Source organism: Vulpes vulpes, chromosome 1 (genome assembly GCF_048418805.1).
Source record: "Vulpes vulpes isolate BD-2025 chromosome 1, VulVul3, whole genome shotgun sequence".
NCBI classification, from domain to species: Eukaryota; Metazoa; Chordata; class Mammalia; order Carnivora; family Canidae; genus Vulpes; species Vulpes vulpes.
In genome coordinates, this window is record NC_132780.1 from 168,686,810 (window position 1) to 168,708,706 (window position 21,897).

The 21,897-nt window shown below is 32.5% G+C and overlaps 1 protein-coding gene across 3 annotated transcripts in view; it reads right to left on the reverse strand.

Moving 5' to 3' along the window:
- Positions 1 to 4,645: 4,645 nt before the first annotated feature.
- The window catches only part of PHIP (PHIP subunit of CUL4-Ring ligase complex), a 127,308-nt gene continuing 110,056 nt past the window's right edge, over positions 4,646 to 21,897 (reverse strand). The window contains exons 33-40 of one of the 3 annotated variants that reach the window (XM_072735780.1): positions 20,391 to 20,460; positions 20,001 to 20,051; positions 19,588 to 19,737; positions 12,778 to 12,930; positions 11,547 to 11,710; positions 10,833 to 11,092; positions 10,139 to 10,336; positions 4,646 to 5,781 (exon numbers count right to left, since the gene is read on the reverse strand). In XM_072735780.1, coding sequence (XP_072591881.1) covers positions 5,147 to 5,781; positions 10,139 to 10,336; positions 10,833 to 11,092; positions 11,547 to 11,710; positions 12,778 to 12,930; positions 19,588 to 19,737; positions 20,001 to 20,051; positions 20,391 to 20,460 — 1,681 coding nt within the window. In that variant the 3' untranslated portion in view covers positions 4,646 to 5,146. Of the gene's footprint in view, positions 5,785 to 10,138; positions 10,337 to 10,832; positions 11,093 to 11,370; positions 11,442 to 11,546; positions 11,711 to 12,777; positions 12,931 to 19,587; positions 19,738 to 20,000; positions 20,052 to 20,390; positions 20,461 to 21,897 lie in introns of those variants that run through there. The other 2 variants (XM_072735778.1, XM_072735789.1) reach the window with 2 other exon arrangements.

The following is a 21,897-nucleotide window of genomic DNA, read 5'->3' on the forward strand; positions in this document are numbered from 1 at the left end:
GCTCTGCCTGAAATTCTCCCCCTCTGCTCCTCCCATTTCTAATGCGCACATGTTCTCTCACAAATATTATATTAAAAAAAAAAAAAAGGAAGTGACCTATTTTCAACATTTGGTTATTTTGGAATTAGGGTACCCACAATCCTTTAACTGGCAAGTTATTTTAACATTCTGCTAAATAGTGCATTTAGATAATAACTTCTTTGGTACAATGCCTGATGAAATCATGTACTGTTTTGTTGTTAATAATAATAATAATAATAAATCAGGAGGCTCTACAAAATTGCTTAGAAAAACAAGTTTTCTATTTATTTAAAAATAAGTTTGTAGTTACTACATTGCAGGGACAGGAATTCTTACACATACATTCTAGTTTGTATAAAAGGATTCAAAGAATTATGCATCAAAACTAACATAGAAAGTGTCCACATAACAGTAAAGAAAGGTCCAATCAATATGTACAAAAAGAAAGGGCACTGCTATTCTGATGTGAGACTGCTGTTCATAACATGATATTCCAGGTTTCTGGAAGGAAAAAACAAAAACCTCAATAAAGCTAAATAATTTGTCTTTAAACTCTGTGTTACTTATTACATACAACAGATTTGCTTGTGTTTAACATTGTTTTCTGTACAAAATAAGTATAATTTTAATTTGAAAATGTGTCAGTTTCAACTTTAACCCTCTAGGTCAGTTACTTTTAAAAAATTGAGCTACATTCTACACGTCTAAATATCGTGTGACAGGATTTAAGTTTTCTAAAAGATCTTTAAGAAGACCTCATCTTCTTGCAGTTTTAATATGGTCCAAAAATGTAACTTTGTATTTTTGCCTCAATTAATAGTTTATCATTGTGATTAATCAACACACACAATCTTAAAAAGTAATGAGCATGTGTGTGCCCTCTGCATCATATCATGTGTACTATATATCATTTCAAACCTATTCTTAGCTCCTTAAATGTAGAAACTCATAGCCACCCACTATTATGTATTTGGTTTGTGCCATATAAAGGTTAATTTCCTGATGATTTCATCTGCATTAAAAAAGTATTTCAACACAGAGCTATCAAAACTAAAAATAATATATATTTATAGCGCATAATATTTTCTAATTATTTTACTGCAGTGTGTACAAGATTTATCTCTGGAGCGTCAAAAGTGGTAGTTACAGTCTTCTGACTCAATTTGACCTCTTGGCTACTGTACATAGTACAAAACATCATTTGTAGTGCTTAGCTCAGTATAATTAAGAACATAAGTAGTTTCTTAGTAAATGTAGTATTTAGTTCAAATCACTTGGAAATTTGGGGAACTGAGGAGAAGTGCAAGGAGTAAAGGTATATTTTTCTAATTTTAATAGGAAAATAAATTCTCACCTAAACATAACTAAACCACATCACAACCTCTTATGTAAAAAATACTTTCTTAAATACTTTCTTAGTATGGGGGGTAATTCATGGAACATAAAATTACTTCCCCTCTTATGACTTTTAAAATCAAGTGTTTCCTGCATATAAGGAGAATGCTTATAAGCCCTTTAAACACTCAAGTATCTTGGTCCTTTCAACCTACTCAAAAATAAATTTCAGGTGAACAAAAACATTCAGAATAACAATTTGTTTTCATTAAATAGAAAATTGATAATCAAAATTGCTTCCAGTTGACATGTGAGAGATACATAGGTATGTATGGACAAAATGGAATGCTAGAATTAAATACTACTATAATGTATATTAGAAGTCAAATTTTAGAACATGTAAAAGTTGTGAATATCACATAAGCAAAAAAGTTATTTGAATACATTTGCTAAAATGTCTGATTAATATACCACACTACAGATAATGGGCAGTTCTAGATGTTAACACACTGCTGCTGCATGAGGATCTTTTAGTAGACTAGTCTATCTTTTGCAATTCATTTCCAAGTGTTAACTAAATTCAGCCAAATTTTTATTTCAGATGTGACATGATCGAGCTCACAATTATCCTTTAGTTATTCTAATTAAATTTGAGGAAAATACTTTCATAATAATGTTAATAATAGTCTTCAAATTTGTGAAGCTGTGCCAATAATAAAAACAATGGAAACAAGACCAACAAACCTTTAGTACATAAATTTATGCAGAAACCAGTCTAATGACATATTAGTAGATTGCAAAGGATAAAATTTTAAGAAGCTATATATATATATTGCCCAGTTGTGAGATTGTAATTAGCCTGAATGTTTAAACTGCTCATTTGCAACATTTTATAATTTTTTCATTTGACTAGGACTGGAGACTGCTGGGGTCGAGGGAAAGAATATTAGGGTTAGGTACTTAAAAATATATAAATTGATTTATATTTTCCATGTATGTAACAAGTTATATTTCTGAAACTTTCAATAAACTTGAAGCTTTTATTGCTCACCTATGACAACTGTCAACATTTCCTTTTGCCCTATGAAGAGTACATACATGGTGTCACTGTCTCAAAGAGGATACTTTTCCAATATTTTTGATATTTGGTCAAACAAAACAAAAATATGGCAATGATGTAAATTTCTCAATTCAACTTTTGCATGTATAGAAGCTAAATTATAAAAATATAAAATCTAAATATATCTGCTATTACTAATACATAATTTTAAGTGTCTCAATTACAAAGAATCTGGATCCAAGTCATTTTTGCTTTACTAAGAAACCAGTGTCTAATGATGTCCAAATAAGGTCATAAATATACAGTGTCTTTAGAAGAGAACAATACATTTACTTGTTGCAGTTAAGATGGTAAATAATCATTTCTTTGCTAATCCATACATCATATTAGAGGTATACTCCACTCTAAGACTGTGTACGCTCTTCCTTTTTCTGTACACACCTTAAAACTATACACATAACTTTTACAAAAATGGATTTATATATAGCCTATTATTTTTTTCCAACACAATGCAGATAACATCAGGAAATTACATGTTTCAAATAGATTGCCTTCAAAAGCAACACATTACTTTAATGACTTAAATCTCAAACATACACATTATTCTCAATAACGGTGTAACTGAAAGACTCATTTTACTATACAACCAAGCCATCCATTTCTGCATTATGAAGAGTTTAACTACTGAATTTTAATTATATAGTTAAATATATTTGTTAGAAAAAAATAAATATACAAAAAACCTGAAAAATTTGAAATTATTTCTCGACTGCAAAATCACAGCAATCCAGTTAAGATCTGGAAAATGGTTTACTTAATTTCACGGGAGGATTTCTGTACAAATTTAGTTACAAATGATCTAAAAAAAGCCCAAATGCATCACTTTCCATTGTTCTTCAATACAATTAAATGACTGACATTTATCCCTACCAGAAATAAGAAATGATTATGTAATGTATTTTGCCAAGGTTCCATTAAAGACTTTATTTTTCTATATCAGGGTCATGCTGATACACATTTTCCCATCCTTACTTTTTAAAAATGTAGTATCTGAAAATTTTGGTTACATTTTTGTACCATACCAGTCCTCAGAAAATACTACATTCTTTAAACTTTTTAAAAAATGGACAATAATTTTCAAACAATAGAAATGGTATTTATGTTGGTTTTTAAGGTATAAAATAACTAACTGTACCATAAACAAATAAATAACTGCTTTCCTTTTCCATAGCAGTACATATAGCAATACATTCTCCTAAGTCATATAGTTATCATTTACAATAGACAACTTAATTTTACTAATGATGCAAAAAATAATAGAATACAAGGCACAATCATTAAATGGAATTTTTCTTTAGGGTGTATATTGACATACCAGCGTGATAAGGATACCATAAAAAGTGCAGAAAAAACACAATGTGCAATGAGACCACTGTATAAAACATGATTGCATAAAAAGTGATTTGGCCTATTTTAACCTTTAATAATTGAAAATAACCAATCTTCCCCTTAAAATTAAACTATAAAGTATGACATTTTAAAATTATTTTTATTCTACCACTATCTAAAAAATCCTGAAAAAAGAATTTATACCTGGGTAATAGTATATAAGTATGTGTTTGTATATATATTTAATTATACCCATTTATCAATATATACACATACACACACAGACACATTTCTTTGTAAGTCATTTTAGCCTATTAGATATGTCTAAAGTTTAGAAACGACATTAATCCAGATCAACAAGTAAACATCAAATCCCATACCTTTTTCCTGTATTTTCCTTGAATCCTTTAACCACTTAAACATTTTCTCTAAAACATCTCTGTCAAAGGACCCACCAGTGCATTATTTTCTACTATTAAGTACCAAAAAAAGATACATCTCAGCATAACTCTTTTTAATAACGTGCTCTTTAGAATAATATATAGCCTTTCCAATATTGAAAAGTGTATGCTGTCCTGACAGTCAAAAACAGGCTTTCCACTGCACTGATTCTCAGTCTTTGGCACAATAAACAGAGATTGAGTGATTGATATAAGAATCAAGGTCTGAAAAATTAGACAGTCAAATGTTTTCCAATGTGGATATGTTTCCTTTCCATCAGTACATTTTCTCTTATGTTTGGCAGAAATGGAATACAGCAAAAGCCTTGTCTAGATTCTTTGTAGATGAACATTCTATAATTAAAATTAAACTTTTTAGGGTATCAAATGGTGGGAATTTTATATTTATCTTTAGAGGAAACACACTTCTTAATTTACTGCTACTCTGATAACATCTGTCTTCCTAGGGGCACGACTTCTGTATCAATAGAAATGTACCTGGCTTGGTAAAAAATAATTCATTTTAACATGAAATGCTCTATCACTAGGAATATTATGCTCCTTAAGAGTGTAGCAGAACTGTCTTTTCCAGAAATAAACTGGGAATTCATTATAGGTCCTCAATTTCTTTTGTTTCAAACAGTGAATGAAATGAATGTTGAAATGCATAACCTATCTAAGGGCAATAAATAGCAAACATTTAAAATATATATGTATATATTTATATATATATATATTCATTTAAAGAAGTGAAGTGTCTTGTAAGTTTGTTTGTTTTTTTGCAAATCAAATCATAACATTCCCTAATCCACCATAGCAGCAAGGAAGCAGAAGCCTTAGTTCTACGTATTCCTTAACTGTACCTGCTTTATGATTTCAAAGTAAAATATTTTGGTACAAGTTACCAACCAATTAAGTTAGCTTTTGCTTTTTCAGTCAACTTTCGGACTCGTCCTCTACTAGAAGTTCCAAAAGTCAAAGAGGTGTCTTCGAACAACAGCTGCCTCTGCTCCTCTTCCGAATCATCCTCATTATAGAAAGCTGTCCTTCGACCTTGGTTTCTAGTTCTCATGTGGGGTTCAGAGCCTTTAAGTTCCTCAAACTCTTCTTCCTCATCCATAGGATCATCTGGCTTTTTTCGGTTACTTCTTCTTAGCATTTTAACACTTGTAGGAACTATGAGATCTGAATCTAGTTTTTGTGTCTTCATCTTCCTTTTTGGTTTTCTGCCTCCACGACTTTTTTTCTGTAACAAATCCTCCTTTACGGTATTAGTTTCAGAAAGAAAACTGCATGTTGAAGAAGGAACTACTTCATCTCTGATTGAATGCACATTATTTTGCTCTGAATTCTCTGGCTTTGCATACTGTAGCTTTTTGGGCTTTCTACCCCTTTTCTTGTGGATAACTTCACCACTATTGGTATTAACTTCTACTTTAGGCTTCCTTCCAGGTCCTCTCTTCACAAGTTTAGATGGCTGCCCTCCATGGCCATTTACTTGAATGCTTCCAGGTACAAGAGCATTGTTCTTACAATCTGCTAAAAAGGAACAGCAGCACACTTAATACATGGAATTGCTTTTTTAATTTGACCCTCAAACTAGTCAGTAAAAACACTGCTATACTTAGGTAACAATGCAATCCTAATTTTTGTTTTACTAAAATGAAAAAAGAACCAGCAGAAGGCTAATAGTTGAATAGCATTATTTTCTACTGAAAACTCAGAGGAGAAAAGATCCTCAGTGAAGTCATTAATGATCTCACATGAGGGAAATGAAACTCAGAGCAAATAATCTGTCAATACTGTAAATTATGATAGAGCTGTGATTAACCAAGGCTTCTTACTCCACTACTATACCTTTACTACACATTTTAATATAAAAGCATTTTTTCCATTACACAAAATGACCCTATGTATTTGTACAGAGCTTAGCAACCACAAAGAACTTTATTGTTTACCTCATTAAAAAGTTTTCTGTACTCCTACCACCTTTAAGCAGTTCAATTATGGAAAATGACCTTATATAAAATCCATGACATTTTAACTTGGCAATCCCCTTCTACTTATCTCTAATCATTTATTTCCTGTTAGGGATGGAATAAAAAGCAACTATCAAGACTGGAATGATTCTAAATCTTATTTCAGTCTATATTGGATGTGATCATCATACCCTCTCTAAAATCACAGAAGATTTTATAGTCTAAATATTTCCTTAAGTCCCTCAGAAGTAAAAAGGATCTCCTCTCTTAATCCTACCACATAAGGAGTTTCAGAGTACATCTACTGGAATAATTTACATCAGCTATTCTCCATAAAAACTACCATGCCTTTGATATTCTTCACATACCCTAACTATAAGAGTAGAAATAAGTTACTCTTGGTCATGAACTATGTTCTCAGAATTGTTTAAAAAGGATTAAATAAACAACTAAATAGCAGTTTTCTTCACAAGCTCTTTGAAACAGTCCTATATCCTCGTGCAATTGAATGGCAAATGATTTATTATCATAAGTGTACTGACTCCATGTATCAATCAACCCTATTATGTATGCCACCATTATAATTGTAACAAATTCCATGATAAAGGCCATTATGCTTTATAAAAAAAAATCAGAAAATTCTGAAGATCAAATTCTATATCTACAGGATCTCCATCATGATGAACTGCCCTCTGTGTTGAAAAAAAAATGCTATTACCCTATCAGATGAAGACATGTATTATCACTTTTTCCTTCAAAGTTCTCAGATTTTTTTGTTTGGTTGTGATGGGTATCATGCAATATAATATTCTAGAGGAAATCCATAAAGAGATGAACACTGCTTTTAAAGAGAATGCTTCTTCAAAATGGTATTTTTTTTGCCATAGGTTTAATTTATATTTCATAAATATCAAGGAAAAAATCAAGGTCACAAGAGGTCAGAGCCAGAAGCAGAGGGAAAGGGCAAAGTTGTCATTTCCTGACCCACAGAGTACCAATAATTTTCTTTAGTGGTCTTCTAGTATAGTAAGGGGAAGGGAAGCAGGGGAGAAACGTGCTTGTGTGTTTGTGAAAAAAGTATTTTCTAACACACAATTATACTTAACCTGAGGATTCTATATATCTTGTTTTACATTAAGACTACTAAGACAAGGATTCTAAATATCCAGTCCATACACCCACTATAGAAATTCTACAGCTTGGCTTCAAGGACTCCATGAACGTCTTGAAATGGTCCCAATTTTGTGTTAATACGCCTAGGTGCATTTTCTGGGTAAAGAACTACAGATTTCATCAACTTTACAAAGCAATACATAAACTAAAAAAGGTTAAGAACAAAGGTAGCTCTCTTTATGTTGATCTGTGCTGCTCAACAAGGTAGTTACTAACCATGTGGCTATTAAGCACTTGAAACACAGCTAATGCAACTGAGGAACTGAATTTTTAATTAAATTTAAATATGTATAGTTTGAAATATTGATTACATGCTGAAATGATATTTTTGATATAATGGATTAAATAGAATAAATTCTTAAAATTGGTAATTTTACCTGTTATTATTACATGTAGTAGCTACTAGAAAACTTAAATCATGCTTGTCATGGTTTATACTATATTTCCATTGGACAGCACTGCCTCTTGATTCCATTAATCCAGGTTTCAATATTTACATAATAATGACTTATTAGCTAATCATATTTATATACTGTACTGGTAACTCATATATTTGTGATACTCAAACATGTAAATCAAATTGGTTATTGGACTCGTCCCCCCCAACATAATGCTAGAATCAATTTACTATATACATTTAATTTCTGTAGGGTTCAAAGTGACAGAAGCAAGGCCTATAAATATACTATATACAATTTTTTTAAAGATTTTATTTATTTATTCATGAGAGACAGAGAGAGAGGCAGAGACACAGGCAGAGGGAGAAGCAGGCTCCCTGTAGGGAGCCTGACGTGGGACTCGATCTTGGGTCTCTAGAATCACGCCTTGGACTGAAGGTGGCACTAAACTGCTGAGCCACCCAGGCTGCCCATATATACAATTTTTAATTTAGTTCAGAAAGGAGTAATATAAAAATATAAAACACTCATATACACAAAGTCATTTGCTTCTGTACATGTATTGCCCAAACGAGCATATTTGCTTGATTATTCAAATACTTATTGTCCACTATATACTAAGTATAGGTGATTAGAGAAAGTAAAGACAAGAGTTCTTTTCTACTCGATATAGACACATGTAAAAAAGAATACTCTAACTGCCACAAAAAGGTGAACCGGGTGTTCCTGCAAATAAAAGATTAAGTGCTTGATTCTGTCTGAAGGACTCAAGAAGAAGCTTCCTCGAGTAGATGATATTTCAAAGTGAGACTTGAAAGGTAATAGGAAACCATTAAATTGGAAAAAAAAAAAAGAGATTCCAAAGAAAGAAGAAGAGGGCAATGGTATTTCAGCGACTTTCAAGTTGTAGAGGATAGGTGGCATATGAAAAGGAGAAAGAATGGGATACCTGGGTGACTCAGTTAAATATCTGCCATCGGCTCAGGTCATGATCCTAGGGTCCTAGGATTGAGCCCTGCTTCAGGCTCCCTGCTCAGTGAGGAGCCTGCTTCTCTCTACCCTCACCATGCCCTCCTCTCCTGCTTGCTCTCTCAAATAAATAAATAGATAAGTAAATAAAACCTTAAAAAGAAAAGAGGAGAAAGTAAAGAAAGCTGGAATGTTAGGCAGGAGCCAAGTAATGAAGAATCTTATATAAAAGGCAAAAACAAAAAACAAAAAACAAAAAACAAAAAAAAAATAAAAGGCAAAAACATTGAAACTGACTTCACATGTCATTTGAAAGCAGGGAAGGATGTGAGTGTGTATTGTATGGGCGTGCACACAAGATGTGCCAGAGTGCAAAATGATCAGAAAGATCATTTTTGCACAATGTGGAAGAGTTGAAATGGAGGCAGTAAGACAAGTTAGGAAACTAAGATAATAGTTCAGTTGAGAAATTATGTAGGACTGAATTAAGAACACAGAAGTGATAGGAGGAATGGATTTTTGAGATATTAAGGAAGCATTAGTAAAAGAAACTAACGACTGTGAAGCGTATCTGGAAGAGAAGGCCAGATGACTCCCTGATTTTAAGCTTATGTAGGGGGGTAGATTCCAATGCCAGTAATCAAAAAGGATGTTTCAGTTGAAAAATTAAATTTTGAGAGGTTTCTAATAAAACTGAAGAGGAAATTGTTTACGCATAATTTGGAAGTCATGATACAAAATGCTTATTCTTGAGCTGCTTACTGCCAACAAGCCATAATTGTTTTAACATGTCACAGGGTATATTATGTAAGTTACTTTCTCCATCTTTTAAACATAAAGCTTTTATAATGAAAATATGCAGATGAAAGAATTTGGAAGCTTAACTCTAAAGGGTTAAAAGTTGTATCACAGAATAGTGGTCAGGCTGTAGACAACTCTGATGAGTTACTATTTAGGGAAGGGCAGTGTGCTGAATTTTGTGATGTAAAAACAACTTAATTTTTCTAGATAAGTAAAGACTGCTACATTGGGTTAATTAAATCCAATTTAATTTAAACTTTTTGAATATACTTAAGGTGGTATAATAATGAAGTTAGGAACTATTTAATATAAAAGGCTTTGATTCTAAAATTTGTTTTCATTTCCATATAGCAAGGTTTTCATGGCTTTTAAGTTTAATGACAACAGAGTTTGCTTTGGGCACAAAGCTACAAATCAAGAGATGTCTCACTGAATCTATCAACTAGTACAGAGTATGTGACTTTTAAACGAGCATACTAATAAAGAGAGGATATAAATGCTACCTTTGACAAAAAGCATCATTTTTAAAGAAATATGTACTATGTATCTTGGAAGCTACAAAGAACACCTTACCTTGCTCAATGATAGGTGATGACTTTGTGAGAGTGGATGTTTTTGAGAGTACAGATGATTTCACTTTACGTTTGACTGGCTTTTCCTTTTCCATGTTTTCTTTTGCAGAATTATTCCTAGTGCCATGACTGAAACTGGACTGACCAGGGCTTGAAAGAGTATTCAAGGTTTTGGAATGTTTCACAGAATTTTCTAGAACTAAAACACATACACACACACACACACACACACAAAATTAAAAGCTAAGAGTTATTTAACCTAAAAACAAACAAGGAGGTTGGGATTACTTCTAACCTGAATTAGCCAAAAGGATAAAACCTCGGGGTTGCTTAATGTTTCCTCAGGAAATCTACTTTTAAACAGGAAAAACCGTTTCAGATCTTTTCGACACTAACAAGTTACCTCAAGATTATAAAGGCAACTTGGCAAATTATTACCAAGTCTGGGTACCAGGATTTAAATTCAGGCAGTTTGGATCAGAGTTGCCATTTTTAAGCATTACTCTACACTGACATTCCTAAATCTCAATTTTTTCTTATTAAAAATGAAAACAAAAAAGAGCAAAAACAATAAAGAGAGCAAAACCACTTTCTGCCCGAATTTACTAAAACCCAGTATATTTTACTTGGCAAAATAAAAGCTTAAATTTAAAAATTATATATACTTCACTTTAGAAACTATAACTGATTCTTACTTGTTTTCCCTGGCATTGCAGATGTATTAGCTTTTGAAATTAAAGTCTTTGCTGCTGAAGAAGTAGATGGTTGCTCAGTGGTAACTGGATCTACAATCACTCGATTGCTTCTGGTTCGAACTACAGAACTGGATTCTGTTTTACCATTTATCTGAGTGGCATTATGCCTTGGTGGAACTGTTCGTGTAGGTGTAGAGAATGGAGAGGTAGAGATATCTGATTTTAGCTGGGGTTTTAACGTCCTTTTTTTCCGTTCAGGGCTGTAAATAAAATAGTATCATTAGTCATTCTTATACCTTTACGTAGATGAATAAAATAGTTTAATAATACTGTTGGATTCAATATTTGTACTATTATGAAATATGTTAAAATATGAGATTTGTAGTGGATTTCATATGGTTGTGAGCCTTTGAAAGTGAATATTTAGTGAAGGATCGCCATAAATGCTACAGTTATATGACAGAAAGCATGATGCCATCACTATCCTAAAAATGCTGTTTTACTGTATAGATTTAGCAGTTTGAATTTAAGCACTTACACTAGTATAGCTTTAGTTAAAAGATTAAAAATCCTCCACATCTTAGGAACTTGCATGTCAAATATATCATTCTGCAATATAGGGAATAGTAAAGGAAGTATTAAAAAACACCAAGTTCTATCATTTAGATGACAAAGTTATAGATCAGTTGATGCTTTTTAAAAGAAATCAAATACCTTGATGCAGCACTACTGGAAACAGAGCTGCTTCTGTTTCTTTTCTTCCTCCTCTTGGTTATTGTATTTCTTTTATGAAAACGAAGAGCAGATTTATAATCTGATAAAACTGAACTAATGTGTTCTTCAAAGAAAGCAGACAGGCGCAAACTCATGCTGTAAATCTGTGGTAAGAAAAAAAAGTTTAAACATTCCTCAAAGGAAAATGCTTGTTCAGTAAATATTAACATACAAATAGAGTATTTTACTAGTGAGTAGTTTTAACAATTTAAACAATACTTTCCCCCAATCTCTTTACATGAAGAGCAAAATTAAAGCATGCTTACAATTATTTTTATATTTAGATTAGAAATATTCCAAGTTTCCAGATTCTTTTCTTTTTTAAAATATTTTAAGTATTCTCTAATCCAACACATGGTTCAAACTTAGAACCCTGAGATCAAGAGTTGCATGCTCTACTGACTGAGCTAGCCAGGCAGCCCCAGATTCTTAAAGTAAAAGCCCTAATATCAATTCAGATGGCTCATGTAGACAAAATTCCCGTGAACTCTGTCACACTGAAACTATCTCTGAGATTTTGGGTTTTTAAAAAAATATTTATTTATTCATCAGAGACACAGAGAGAGAAGCAGAGACACAGGCAGAGGGAGAAGCAGGCTCTATTCAGGGAGCCCGATGCAGGACTGGATCCCAGGACTGGGATCATGCCTGAGCCGAAGGCAGACGCTAAACCGCTGAGACACCCAACCCAGGCATCCCTATCTCTGAGGCTTTGAACCTGTTTTCTTTTCCACTGCTACTTAGGACCAGCATCTATTCTTTTTCATTTCACTTCCATATAGCATCCCTTTGTGGGGTCTTATTTGCCCAAAGAGAAAATGATATTTATAATTTTATTCATTTTTATAAATCATTCACAAAAATGCCTTTCCATTAATGCAGAACACAGCTGGAAAAGTCAAGCCCACATAACCTTAAATATATACCAGGACAATATGTATGTGAGATGTGTTTAAGAAAAGTAACCATTCCTAAACATTAGTGACATCATTGTTATTTTATAGAAGGAAAAAAAATAGACGTGAATTCTTTTTTCCACTAGGAATACCATTAAGAACGTAACAGAAAATCAATTTTGCTCTAAATTTTAATTAAAGCAACATTTGGCTACTTAACCTACTTTTCTACTGATTTCATTTAATCTAAACACAAAAACAATTTAATTATATACCCTTGATCTTTTGCTTGGTGTATAGGCTTTTGAATTGCTAAAAATAAGTCTGACATCTTTACATAATTCCATTGGTGACTCATAATTCCCAGCCTCCAAAGTTTCTCTAACAGTAGCAAAATCCATTGGAGTGTCAATGATGTCTCTGTAGTCCTAAGAGAAGAAAAGCAGGTGGTATTATTAACATCACTACCACAAAGTATTACTACTCAGCACAGGGATTCATATACAATTTCTGTGATGAGTACAAGTCCTAGAATTATTAATAATCCTTTATTTTCCTCATCAAGGCTTTTTTTCTAATAATTTTTATTTTTTTCATGCCCTCTCCCTTTCTTGCAGTAAACACAGGATTTTTCTCATTCAAGAACCTAATAAATTCTGCTTCTTTTTCTTAGAGAAAAGGTAAAGGGTAGAGTTGTTCTGGAAAAGGGGGATTAAGAGTACTGAAAAAACTCAGCACTACAACTAACAAAGTTTGGTGTAAGAAATCCAAAATTTTATATTATCTTTGAACTCTAAAGGCTTTTACTCACTGAAATATAATTGTGACTTTAAAATAAGGAGATAAAAACAATGGAACTATGCTAACTAGTATCTATCCCATTTGTGTGGAGGCCTGAGTTCTAGTAACCTCAACTTTATTACAATTGGGAACTCTGTAGCAATCAGGAATTATGAATGTAAATAGTTGTCACGAAGCTCATGCATTTCATTACACAAAGGAGAAATGGAATCATCTAAGATATCCACCTAGTCAATTGTGTATAAAATAAGGCAATAGATTAGAAGCAATAAAAATAGACAAATGAAAGCAGAAAAAAAAATAGAATAGTATTATTCAAATATGGCACTTTTTAAAAGAGAAAAAGGGTAATACATCTTTTCCATAGCCCTGTGGTATGTAACTTTTTTTTTTCAAAATATAGCTTCAGTTTGCACCATCAAGTTTAAGTTATAATCAAATATGTTTGACCCTAAGGCAAATAGAAGGATAACCTTTTATAAACAGGCAGTTTTATTTCTTAACAATCTATATCGCTTTTATTTTTCTTTTTTTTTAACCTTACTTGCATTGGCTAGAATTTGCAGTCTTATGTTGACTTATGTTGAACAGCAGTGGTGAGAATAGGCATCTTTGCCTCATTCCTAATATTAGGGGGAAATTTTTTTTAATGATTAAGCATGACTTAGCTGTAGGTTTTGAAAAAGACCTTCTTTGTCAAGCTTTCAAAGTTTCCCTTTATTCCTAGTTTCCTTAAGTTTTTTTTTTCTTTTATCATTAATGGTGTTATTTTCTTACATTATTTCTTACAGTATTTGGCATCTTTCCATCATCATAGGACTAATTACATTAATTATATTTTCTTATTTTCTGTATTCCTGATGCTCTGACATTTTTTGGGTTCCTTACAGACCTGAGGAGAGACTGCCCCTCTTAGGGCTAACCAATTCTTACAGATAGCAAAGGGCGGCACTAATGACACAACTTTCATATGTAAACCAATTATCTTTTTATCTAATACCCGCCAAGCCAGTATTTCCTCTGCCCTGACTTGTCCTAAGGCCAAGTGCCAGACAACTTGAGACCACTTCTATGCCCCAAAGCCCACTGAAATTATTCCAACTAGCCAGTCCTAAAGTATTTACACTGCTCTGCCTTGCCTTTCTCATAGAAATCCCAATAAAGGCTCTGTTTAAGCATCTCCCTTACTCCCATCTTCTGCCACTGGACCAAAACCTGATGCTTCCTTTGTGGCTCTGTCATTCAATGACAACATTCTGGGACTCGTGAGCACAATAAATTTCCTTCTAAGCCCCACATTTATTTCCTCCTGTGGCAGTGCTGACTGTATCATAGCCAACATGTACATTCTTAGAACAAATGGGTATTGCATTTTGTCAAATGCCTTTTCAAATGCATTAACTGATCTGATCATGTAATTTCTCTTTTGATATGACAAAGTACACTGACTAATTTTTGAATACTGAATGAGCCTTTCACCCCTGGAAAAAAACCCAGTTTGTCATGGTATAAAATAATTTTTATATATTGTTGAATTCTATTTGCTGATATTTTATTAAGAATATTTGCATTTTCTTTTATACTTTTTTGGTCCAGTTTTAATATCAGGGTAATACTAGTTTCATAGAATGAGTGGAAGAGTAGTCTCTTATCTATCTTGTGGAAGAGACTATGTAGAATTCGTGTTAATTCTTTAAATATTTGGTACAATTATCCAGTAAAGACATCTGGACTTAAGAGATTTCTTTTTTGAAAGCTTTTAATTACAAATTAAATTTCCTTACTGGTTATAGGGCTATTCAAATGATCTGTCTCATACTGGGTGAGCTGTAATAGCTTGTACTATTGAGAATTGGTAAAGTACAAAGTAGTTTGCACTTGGAGAATCGGTCCGTTTCATGTAAGAGGTCAAATCTGTATGTATAAAGTTGTCTGTAGTACTCCTTTATTATCCTTTTGGTATCTATAGGTTCTGTAATGATATCCCAAATTGCATTCCTGATATTAGCAACTTGTGTCTTTTTTTAGCTTTGTAAATCTTAATGGAGCTTTACCACTTTCGTAGATCTTTTCAAAGAACCAGCTTTAGGTTTTATGGATTTTTGCTATTGTTTTTCTGTTTTCAGTTTCATTCATTTCTGCTTTTTTATTTCCTGTCTTCTGCTCACAGTAGGTTATTTTTATTTTTCTAGGTTCTTGAGGAGAGAGCATAGATTACTGATATGAGATCTTTTTTCTTCTGATGTACTATTTAGTACTGTAAATTTCCTTGCATAGTTTTAGCTTCATCCCACAAATTTGGTATTTTGTATTCACTGTCATGTATTAGTTCAATTTATTTCCTGAAAGACTTCTTTGATCCCACAGATTATTGAGAAACATATTTATTTAGTTATCAATCAAGGGATTAGAGATTTTCCTGCTACTTTTCTTTATTTCTGGTTTGATTCCATTGTGGCCAAAAAACACACTGCATGATTTCAGTTACATCTGTTACTTCATTCATTGTTCTCTGTTGTTCTGTTTTTACTTTTTTCCTCAATTTTCCTGTGGGTCACTTGAATAGGCTTCATTTGATTATGTATTGTTTATGACTTGTAACTCCCTATTAAAATTTTTTTAATGATTGCTCAGGTATTTATAATACATACAAAATTAGCAAAATATACTAGTGTCAACACAAAATTAAATTCAAAATGGATTAAAGACCTAAATATGAGACCTGAAACCATAAAAATCCTAGAAAAGAACGTAGGCAGTAATCTCTTTGCCATCGACTATGACAACATTTTTCTAGATATGTCTTCTGAGGCAAGAGAAACAAAAGCAAAAATAAACTACTGGGACTACATCAAAATAAAAAGCTTCTGCACAGTGAAGGAAACAGTAAAACTAAAGGCAACCTACGGCATGGGAGAAGTTACTTGCAAATGACATCCAATAAAGGGTTAGTATCCAAAGTACATAAAGAATTTCTAAAACTCAATACCCACAAAACAAATAATCCAATTAAAAATGGGAAGAAAACATGAGCATACATGTCTCTAAAGAAGACATGCGGATGGCCAACAGATACATGAAAAGATGTTCATCATTTACGATCAGGAAAATGCAAATCAAAACTTCAATGAGGTATCATCTCACACCTGTCAGAATGGCAATAACGCAAAAAACAATAGGTGGTGAGGATGTATAGAAAAAGGGACACTCATGCATTGTTGGTGGGAATACAAGCTGGTGCAGTTATAGAAAACATTACAAAGGTTCCCCAAAAAGCTAAATATTAGAAGCACCCCATGATCCAACAATCACACTACTAGGTATTTACCCAAAGAATACAAGACCACTAATTCAAAAAGATACATATACCCATATGCTTACAGCAGCATTATGAGGAATGGTACACACACGGACCATTACTCATCCATACAAAAGAATGAATACTTGCCATTTGCAATACATGAATAGAGCTAGAGTATAATGTTAAGCAAAATAAATCAGTCACAGTAAGACCAATACTATATGATTTCATTCGTGTGCAGAATTTCAGAAACAAAATAAATGTATAATGGGAAAAAATAAGAGAAAGAGATAGACAATGTAAGAAACAGACTTTTAATTATAGAGAACTAATGGTTACCAGAAGGGATTAGAATACACTTGTGATGAGCACAGGGTGATGTATGAAGTGCTGAATCACTATATTATATACCTGAAACTAATACCACACTCTATGTTAATTGTAATTAAAATAAAAATTTAAAAAAGATAGTGTAATATAAAGGGTAAACATAAAGTGAAAATTGTGATTTCATATTTTCCTGTGGAATGAAATCATATAAATGGCCTTAAAAAAAAAAGATATTCCAAAGACTGAAACCTTGACTCTTAAGGTAACTAACCACTTTGACAGGAACTATAATTACTTGGATATTGAATATATATGTGTGTGTATATATATATGTATGGCATATATATAAGCAGATGATTTTGTATTCTGGACTCTTCCCTAGAAAGGAAAAGAAAGATATAAGCTTTAATGTTTAGATTCTAGATGCATAACTATGCAGAGTCATGAAAATAGGTCTCGCTCATATTTTTTGTGTGGCTGCTTTACCATTTTTCTTGTGTCCTCAGAGTTTTGATTTTTTGCTATTATTCTAGGTAAAGATTTTTTTCATATATATCCTGGTCAGGAGTCATGCTTTGTCAAATGTTTATCAACCTTAGAAAATCTACAGCCGTTAACTCCTCAAATATTACCCCTCTCCCATTCTGTCTACTCTCTCTCGCTGAAATTCCTGTAAGTTATGTTCTCAATTTTTTTCATCTATCACATCTGCTAATCTTTCCGAAGGTTTAATTTCAATGGTTTTGCATTTTATTTTCATAATTCTATTAAGTTTTTAAAAAAATACCCGCCTCATTTCTCCCCCCCACCCTTAAGTAAGGTCTTTTTTTCCTTATGCTTCTTATCCCTCTACTTAGCTCTTAAACCAAAACGATAAGTCCAAGTTTAATTGATTTCTTCTTTCTTGGAGGTGCCTTAAATAAGTCATTGGTGTTTTAGATTTGATACAGTTTTTCAGAAATAATCTATTATGTCAAGTTTTGAGGGAGAGAGTGTTAATATTCCATTTGTTGCTTCTGTTGTATAGATGATGAATCACTCCCTGATATACTTTGCGATTTCCTTTATCGTTAACAAACCTGTGGTTAGGGACTGTTTGTTTCTACCTCTGATGAATTCCTACATACAAGGGTAGTGTAAATTTGGGCTTTAAATTCTTGCACAGTGTGGGCTTAGGGAGATTTCTCTCCTGACACCGGAGCACCAGAGAAGTATTTTTCCTCATGGAGGGAATTCTACTAGTGTTTTCACTGAGGGTGAAGTCTTTCAACAGTCCTGGTGGGATCTCAGTTCCAATTTTCTTCTTCACATGGCTTTTTCTGTCTCTTGCCTATAAACAGTGTTATATTTGTGCCTCTAGAATCAAACATTAAAGCTTTTATCTAGCTCTTCTTTTCTGTGGAAAAGTATAGGAATACAAAAATACCTGAAAGCACTAGATAAATTATAACATTTTCTAAAATACATTGCTTGATTCACAAGAAACAAAGGGAAATCCAGAGGTTGAAAACTAGAGTACTATATAGTATTAGCTCAATTCTTCTATGAGTTTTCTGGAGCATAGTGCTCAAATTAGCCCAGTTTATCACATTGCTGGACTTAAAAACTTATCTTTTACATTCAAGATTTCACATTTCTTAATTTTTAAATGAAAAAAAAGGCACTTTATGATATATATCTATTGACGAAATTGCTCTATTTTCATCATTGCAAATTACAACACATACATACATAAAAAACAGATAGTGAATTCAGAGGATATCATATCTGGGTCATGATCTCTTATATTTCATTGTTATTTTCATATGATACCATGGTTATCTAAATTGCACAACCTTTAATAACTGAATAAAGGAATAAAAAAAGTCACTTTAAGCAATATTTAGATTGCTAAGAGTAAATGCAAAAATAAATACTCAAATCCGGTTTGCTCAATCTTCCTACCATGAATTCCATAAATATAATAATGCTACCTTGCAATTGTATATACTGCTATAGTTTAAAAACTATTTTACTGTATTCTCATTCCATCCATAACCCTGTAGGGAAGGTTTGTTAGGTATTAATTCTTGTTTCCTAAGTAACTACCATAATAAATTCTTAGCATTAGTGTGGGGAAGAAAATTATAAAAAAAAAAATTAGATGAAAAAACTAAATGACTTGCTCAAAGTTATACAACTGGTGAAAGGGATAGCTGGAGCTATAACCCAATTCTTTGCGGAGTCTTAGTTTGGGGTTCTTTTTATTTATTTTATTTTTTATTTTTAAAGATTTTATTTATTCATTCATCAGAGAGAGAGAGAGAGAGAGAGAGAGAGAGAGAGAGAGAGGGCAGAGACACAAGCAGAGGGAGAAACAGGCTCCATGCTGGGAGCCCGACATGGGACTCGATCCCGGGTCTCCGGGATCACATCCTGGGCTGAAGGCAGCGCTAAACCACTGAGCCACCAGGGCTGCTCAATATCAGTTTGGGGTTCTTTTTAAATACCACACTACTTGACTTAGATGCTCCATATAACTAAATAGAGGCAAACATGTATTTAATAATGAAGAAATAAACAATAATCATTATAACAACTTAAATGGCTAATTATCATGTATGAGATATATAGGAAACTGACAAGCAAAGAAAATATTTCCAAAAATACATACTGGATATTCAAGCAGATCTACTGGCTGGCGGAAAGGCTCAGAATCTTCACATTGAAATATAAGATTTAACAATTCTTGACACTGTTTCTTCCATGCTTGAATATCATAAGATTGAGCTCGATTACGTAATCTTCTTCTAGGTTGATGGTCCTAAAATGAAATTTTCAAATATATTAATAAAATAACATTTATAGGTAAAATTTTATTTTTAATGCAATCTCATATAATTAGGTAATAAACAGGAATTCAAATCATAGCAAATATCATTTACCTAGTTCTGAAAACCATATTATCTTGTGATGAAAACTGATTTGGAAGTTAATACTTGCTCTGTCTTAAAAATACTGACGTAAAAAAATGCTTTTAATATTTTTTAACTCATACAAAGTACTTTTGCTAAAACAGTGTCTTACCTTTCTTTTTCGGGTAGAAGTTCCTGGCACATCAGCATCTTTCTCTTCTTCCTTCGAGGTAATAATTTATCAGATTCATTAAACATTCTAAATTTCATTATACTCTTTATTAAAGAGTCTATCACAGCTGTTTATATACCAGTTATTACCTTTACACTTTGAAAAACCCATGATGTATATGCTGGAACATTTTACTGACTCAGTAGAAAATCCCCCACAATGTTTTTAATAACTATAACAAGAAAATTCTGGACCACTTTCTTTAAACTATAGCGTTAGCCAAAAACAGTTTTCATAACAGCATTTATCTGAAAACTACTATATGCAAATTTTTATGTATAGAAAAAAAAACAATGTAGTCTGAATGATGAAACAGGAAACATGAAATACCTCAGAGTCAGACAAAACTTTCTTCTTCATTGAATTGTACAGTGGAATTAAGTTGTAACAAGTCTGATCCCTAAATAACAAAGAAATGTCAGTATACAAGATTAGAGTCATGAGATTTTTTTTCCCCCTTTAAATGTTACCAAAACCGGATTTTAAGATAAAGCTTGAAGCTGAAGGTTTTCTTCATTGGTTGACTCCAAAACTTTATATCCACCCATCTGCCCCTGCCCCCTAATCTAGGAGAAGCTTCCAATTTGGACTATTTCATTGCATGAAACCCAATTCTCACCTCCCAGTCTTTGCTCATGTCACTGGTGTGTGGGGGACACCTTCTTTCATTCCTCAGTATACAAGGGAAAGCTAATATAGGTCTTGTCTTCTAATTCCTTCTTCCTTTCACTTTTAAATGTTTAGTTATTCCCTAAAATTTTGTCTTTTAGTCATTTTCCCTTGTCACTATAGCTTTTACCCTGATAATCTTATATATCTGTAGTTTATCCCTGTAAATGAATTCTAAATTCCTATAATTTGTTGGAGTCTTCTGAGATTCCTACCATCATCTAAAATTTCACCTGTCCAAATCTAATTTTCATTCCCCAGACCCTCTTCCCCCTCCTATTTTTAACAGCATTTTTATTCTCATAGTAATGCATGCTTTTCCACTCTTCCTTTCCTTGCCTCATTATAAACCAATTACTGGCCAAATTCTGTGATTCTATCTTCAAAATCTCTTGGCCTCTGCCTCTTTTTCATTTCCATAAATTAAACTCTCATCACCTCTTAGTTGGTTAGCTGTAGCAATCAATCTATTTATGGTTTTGTCTCTTCTCTATCAATTAAGATTAGAAATGCATTCAAGACCTTCCATGATCTGGCTCAAACTCGTGTTTATAGCATTGTATCCCTATTACTTCTGCTCAGGTACTCTCTACTTCACCTGATTTAAACTGCTTAATTCCCTTAAGAACACTTTAATTTCCTACCTCATGCCACTCCTTATCCCTAGAATGGTTTTCTTTTCATCTAACTTCTCCTAAATATATCAATATCTACCGTGTCCATAACATCCTAACACACTTCTCCTCTGTACCTAAAACCCCATTGTCATAAGCTAGAAGTAATTCTCATCTAAACTTTCATATAGACTCTCTTGTTAAACTTGAAGTAACTAGAATATAAGGAAAAAATTATCTATGAAATTATATTGAGGGTAAATATGCGTTTCTTTCTACCTCAAGTATGTCTCACATCACCTCATTATGTATCCTATTGCTTGAAATTTGGTGAAATAACTCCGTTAAGAAAACAGAATAATCAAAATTTCAAGATCTACCTAACATCTGAAAATTACTGTCAGCTAAAAATGTATAAACAAATTTAAGAAATGCCAGGGATTTATTTTTAGATATATATAATATAAATGTTTTAAATATTAAATTATTCTTATAAGGTATTTCAAAATAACATTTGAAAGAAATACAATTTTATAGACTAGTTATTTCACTAA